This window comes from Nicotiana sylvestris, chromosome 9, assembly GCF_000393655.2.
Source record: "Nicotiana sylvestris chromosome 9, ASM39365v2, whole genome shotgun sequence".
NCBI classification, from domain to species: Eukaryota; Viridiplantae; Streptophyta; class Magnoliopsida; order Solanales; family Solanaceae; genus Nicotiana; species Nicotiana sylvestris.
The window spans coordinates 189352978-189359032 of record NC_091065.1 but is presented as its reverse complement, the minus strand read 5'-3'; the positions used below and the strand labels follow the sequence as shown (position 1 = coordinate 189359032).

General features: G+C 38.1%; 1 protein-coding gene across 2 annotated transcripts; it reads right to left on the bottom strand.

Moving 5' to 3' along the window:
- Window positions 1-1728: 1728 nt before the first annotated feature.
- LOC104234183 (putative inactive disease susceptibility protein LOV1) lies at window positions 1729-5714 on the bottom strand. 2 transcript variants are annotated; one of them, XM_009787721.2, is made up of 3 exons: window positions 5566-5714; window positions 4431-5484; window positions 1729-3654 (listed from the first exon to the last, which is right to left on the bottom strand). In XM_009787721.2, the coding sequence occupies exons 2-3, from the start codon at window positions 5437-5439 to the stop codon at window positions 2012-2014; spliced, it is 2652 nt and encodes an 883-aa protein (XP_009786023.1). In that variant the 5' UTR covers window positions 5440-5484; window positions 5566-5714; the 3' UTR covers window positions 1729-2011. The 2 variants fall into 2 exon arrangements, with proteins under 2 accessions (XP_009786023.1, XP_009786016.1); XM_009787714.2 differs by having other exon boundaries at window positions 4431-5714.
- Window positions 5715-6055: the final 341 nt, after the last annotated feature.

Genomic DNA, 6055 nt, shown 5'->3' with positions numbered 1-6055 from the left:
TGGGCTGTGAAGTGGGTAACGTTAGGCTCGTCTGAAGTTTGAATGAGTCCATCATATTAGTATCCTTAGTTTCCTCAATTATGAGTAATATTTTATTATTAAATTTTTTTTGGGGGAGGGGTATAAGTCTTTTCCCTTTTTGGAGGGAGCAGGGATTGGGAGTGGTTCGTTAGAGTGCTTACCTGTAGGGTCCATGTGGTCGTTTGCTAGTTGCCTAGCCGCCTTGACATTAAGAGGGGAGTGACTAAGTTCCAGTGATGAACTCAAGCGTGGTGATAGAGGACTTTTCCCGTGTGGTGGACTTTTGTATTTTGATCGCGTGTGGAAAATGACAGTTTTCCATTCGTTAGTAGTAGATGGAGGGGGCGCTTGAGGGTTTTGTGTAGTAATTGTGTTGATGAGGGGTGTGGACAGTGTGGTATTTTGAGAAACAGTGGAAATGGGTGGGGTGGTAGAGGCACTAGAAGAGGGTGTATGGGTGCAAAGGTTTTTGTTGTAGCCTAAACGTCCACATAGTGTGCATAACATAGTGATGCCTTCATAAAGTATTTGTTGACGATAGGTGACAATGAATATGTCAGTTTTTACCGGACATTCTAGGGGAACTTCAATGCATATACGTGCATATCTACCTCTAGTGGTTGTCGATGTACACGTATCTATTTTAAGGAGTGTCCCAAGTTTGGAGCCAACCCGTTGTAAAATCTCAAAGTCATAGAATTCAGTAGGCAACTCCGGAAGACGAATCCATATGGTTGAGTAAGTAAGTTGTGCATTGGAGGCTATGAATTTGTGTTCCCACTTACGCACGGATAGAAAATGGTTAAATATGAACCAGGCATGTAGTGTTTTGTTCATGTTTTCATCTTTTTGGAATTTTATAAGAAAGAAGTCGCAACTTAGATCTATGAGAGGTAACTCTTCAGTGGGTTGTCATAAGGAATGAAATTTTGTTTTTAGAGTTTGGTGGCCAACTTTGCGTCCAAACATTTTTACTATTATATTTCCAAGGGGAGTAGAGACGGGATTTGTCGTTGGATGTTAGAGGTATAAAGGTTTCATGTTGTTGGTCATTTGTTGTTTCTTCTGAGAGATCGATGTGTGAGGTTGTCGTGTGGCTGGTACGGGATAAGTGAAGCAGTTGATTGTGGGATAGAAGGGTGGTCTTGAAGGATGGTTTCGTATTCTCGGTATTGGATGGTAGGGAATCAATGTGCATGGTGCTCAAATCTGGCGGTTCGGGTGGAGAATTGGTGGTGGCTTGGTTCATGTTAAGGGATATTTGATTGTAGAAGATGAGAGGTATGCTGGGTGTTGTTTAGAGAGAAGGGAGACTATCTCTTTAACCCATTCTTTCAAAAAGTTAACTAAATTGGCATCCGTAGCTATCAATTTTTGGATCTGCCTCTGCATGTCATTACAATATTTGTATTGCTATAAGACTTTTGAAATTTGTAATCTTATAATTTTAAAATATTTGTTCATCCATTTGAAACATGTCATAAAAATATGTGCTTCAAACTTGAACTCAACTTCCTTTTTCACCAACATCCGTTTCTCACTCAAAGAACTAGTGAAAGTCCTTTCCTTCGTTCTCTTTGAAGCTAAACTAATTAAAAAAGAAATAAATTCATATAAATTAAAACTAAAACTGAGGGAGTAGTACAGACTAAAAAGGAGAAATAAAACAAACTTTAGAAAGATAGCAAAAGGAATAAGTGCATGTAATGTATAAAATTCTGACTTCTTCTATTTGAAGTTAAGGGATTATTATGTTACAATTCATCGTTTCAAAGAACTGACATTGGTACAACGAGGAACGATGTATTTGCCAGGGTACTATGACCTACAAAAACTCATAATCGATCATCAAGTTAGGATCGGAGCCAGGATGATTTTTATCAACGTGATTCAAAATATTAAAAAATAAACATATATACGAACAAGTCAAGGAGAATCAATATCTACTATTTATGCATAAAAAATAATTTTCGGACGAACCCCACGAAACCTATCTACAAATGGTTTCAGCATCTTTCTCGTCTTGAATTCTTGAAGACAAAGCAAGTTCTTTTAAACCATCCGGGAACTTTTTCAGTTTTTCGCAGTTATGAATTTTGAGATGAGAAAGCATAGGCATAGCTGAATTTTCCACCTTCCATTCAGTTAAGAAGAACAATCTTGAGAGTTGTAATTGTTTGAGTTGGGGAAAACCTGAAGCAGAACAGACCATCTTTGTCCCAAGGAAAGCATCATCGCGGAGTACTAAACGCCTTAGATTGTGAAGATTTTCTAATATTGGCATTGGATCTTCCTTTAGTTGAGTACTACTAAGAACCATCTCTGTAAATCTTTGTGAGATCATATTGTGTGGGGGAAGCTGATCAATGTAACCTTCGAAGGAAAATTTTGGCGGACCTCCTCTGCGCGTCAATAATTTCCTGAATACATTGTGCCTTGCTTCTGTATAACAATCAAAGTTCTTTATTTCAATGGATGAATGTAGCCATTTTTCTGGAGCAGTACTACTTGACATATGGTTGGTTATTGACTCAAGATCCTCAAGACTGTCTTCAACCTCGACATCTAGGTACCGGAGTTTTTTCAAGTTAAAGAGATCCTGGATTTCACACAACTTGGAGGTGAAGTTTTTTAGTGTTTGAAGCTCTGCTAATCCATCCAATCGAAGTTTTTTCCCATTTTGCGCTTGGAATGCTCGTGGAAGATACAAATGTTGCAACCTTCTCATTCTCCGCAACACGTCTGGAATGGTAATGTTGCATGTATCTTTGATTCTCAAATCAAGAACTTCCAAATATGACAAGTTGCTAATATATGATGGCAACTCCTTTAGGATGCATCCTTTAAAACTCAGATACCTCAAGAATGGTAAAGCAAAAATACCTCCCGGGATTTTTCCCTTACGAAAATCAATCCTATTGAAATCAAGAATCCTTAACGCCTTAAATTTCTTAATATTCGACATTATGGATGGCCATACAAACTCTTCTAGTTGTTGATGTTCATGTGCCTTGATGATTCGGAGACTCCTAAGGTTTCGAGCTAATTCAGGGGTGACACGGGCATTATACTTTCCTAGATAAATAACAAGCCGACGTGTATTGCTAAAAGAAAGAGAAGGTTGCAGGTTATGATCTCCACTTTGTAAATCCATGACCTTCAAAATGTCACCCTCTTCCGCTTTTGAGAGGCACATATCTCCCATTAGTCCAACAAGATGGCAAGACTTGAGCTCTATTATTGTCTGTCTCACACCAACCATACTCTTCTGTGCTAAACTCATCAAATGTTCTTGTGTTAAGTCTAACAGTGTCCTCTTGCTTCCACAATCCCCTTTTGAAATCAATCCCTCAATTGTCCATAAGTGACACAACTTCTCTGGTTCTATTTCTGGTTCTTCTCTAAAATGGCCTAAGTAAAGAAAATATAGTTTTAAATCATCTGATAACTCAGCATAACTTGGAGCCATAACTTGAGAAAGATATGGCCGGGCATTTTTCTGTACCATCTCCCATTCACTTGCACTCTTTCCTGCTAATAATTTTCCAAGTGCTATAATTGCCCCTGGTAAACCTTCACATAATTTTACCATTTCCTTACCCATTTTCTCCATTGATGACTTCATTTCAGCTCCTGATAAAGAAAGACATGTTATCAGATACCATTTACTCTCCCATATTGAACTAAATAAAAGTTGCCCTACTCTATAAAATTAATTCGAGGATTATTGGAAACAACCTCTCTAATTCCACAAAGGTAGGGGTAATGTTTGCGTACAAACTACCCTCCCCAAATCCCACTATGTGGAATTATACTGGGTATATTGTTGTTATAAAATTAATATAAACGCATATCTAATTTATTTTTCTTCTTTTGCAACAATAATAACAACAATAACCCATTAAAATTCCACTAGTGGGGTCTGGAGAGGGTAGTGTGTACGCAGACCTTATCTCTACCTCAAGGAGTAGAGACACTATTTCCGAAAGACCCTCGGGTCAAGAAGACAAAAAGAGACAATATCAATACCACCACAAAAATCATAGGAAAAATAACAACATGAAAACCAGAAGATAGATACAAAGCAAAAACGATAGCTAGTAAATAGACTCTGCATTATGAGAAACGAAAGAGTAGTAAGACACAACATTGTCACTAGCTATCTCGGGTAAAAACCCTCCTAGACTAGTCTCACAAAGATACGAAGTAAGGCAAGACTTAACTAACTTCTAACCTACAACTCCTAATACTCGACTTCCACAGCTTCCTATCAAAGTTCATGTACTCGGAAATATGAAGCTTTGCCATGTCCTCCACAGCTTCTTTTGCAAGTATCCCCAAAAAAAAAAGAAGGAAGTTTTTCAATTACTTGTCATGCTTTTATTTCTTTCAATTGTAACATGATATACCTGGTTCTGTCTCCAACCAAACTATCCTTTTAAGTAACTTCCAGCTGTTTTTATCTGATAAAGGCCTCTTTTCATGTATATAAGGTGTCTGTTTTATACTTTTTGCTACTTCTCTTGCTCGAGTAGTAACAAGTATTCTGCAACCTTTAGCTCCCACTGCCCCACGCAGCGTCTGCCAGTCTTCAGTTGAGCGTACGTCATCCAGAACAATCAAGCTCCTCGATTTTTCCAGATGTTGGCGAACAAGTTCTGTCAAAACTTGTGCTGGCGCATCAGCATACTCTTCTACAGAACCCACAAATGATTCCATAGCATGTAGAAGTGCGTATTCGAGGATGAAGTTTTCAGATACACGAATGTTGAGGCGGTGCTCTTTGAACTCGTCAACAACGTTGGTGTCATTACATATTGCATGAGCAAGAGCCGACTTGCCTGTGCCACTAAGGCCCCATATGGGAATTACTTCGAACCTGTTTTCGTAACCCTCTGATTTATCTAGCAGAGCTCCTAAAATTGGCTCCTTTTCTTTTTTCAGCCCAACTGTCTCGTCGTCTTGCTTGTATGCAAAGTTTTGCCTCCATTGTTGACAGTTGTTGTAGCAACTATTATTGCTTTCAAAATGAAAACCAGCGAACCGCTGCACGACTTCCGGCGAAGCAAAGTGGTTGATTTTGGCACACAAACTCGTGATCTCAGACATGGCTTTCTTCTGGGCACCACCACTATTAAGAATTTTGAAAGGCAAGAACATTCCAGATGAATCTGCCGACCTAGATCTTGCTATTACACCATATGTTTGGACAACATCTTCGACGCGATAAACGAGCTCTTCAATTTCCTTCGCTTGGTCACTGGGCAACTGACCATCTGTTGTTAGCATCCGCTGCAAATTCTCCAGAGATTTAACTGAGTTGTTGATTGCTGTGTATGCCCCAATTACTTCTGTTTCTTCAGCCAATGTCAACTGTCTAAGCTTTTTGATCGCGAAGAGGAGGGCTAGTTTCGCCATTCCCTCGTCCTCAAAAAATATTCCGCCCGCTTAAGAAATCAGCTTCTGCTTGTTCCAAAAATTAAATCTCGGATCTCAAAAGAAAATTGAAAAATATGGGATAAGATTTGATTCAGAAAGACTTGCCTGTTTAAAGTACTTTTTCTCGGGGTTTGGCTGCAGCAATGGATTGAGGTACTCTGCCTAGTTGCTATAAGCTGGCTAAAATATATTTTATTATTAAGATGGAGTTCCAACATGCAAAGATAGGAGTAATATATAATCTTAACCCCAAAAAATAAAAATAATTAATTTTGTATTTTAAGGTTGTATCCACACTATATTTTCGTGTATAAGGATGTATATGAGTTGCTTAAGCTTAAATAATAATAGTATGATTTTTTTTCTTTTTGATGAGTTTTTGGCAAAAAAATAAGCACGTAACATAGAAAAATAAAAGAAAATACTGAAACAAAAATGCAATCTGATTTAGAAATGAAAAACAAAAAAAGCAAAATAAATATTAAAAAAAGAATCAGAATATGTTGCAGGAATATGGGTGAAAGGGGGATAAAAGATAGTTGGATGGAGACGGGTAAAATGTACGGATTTGCGAAAAAAGCATGAGTGTTATGTA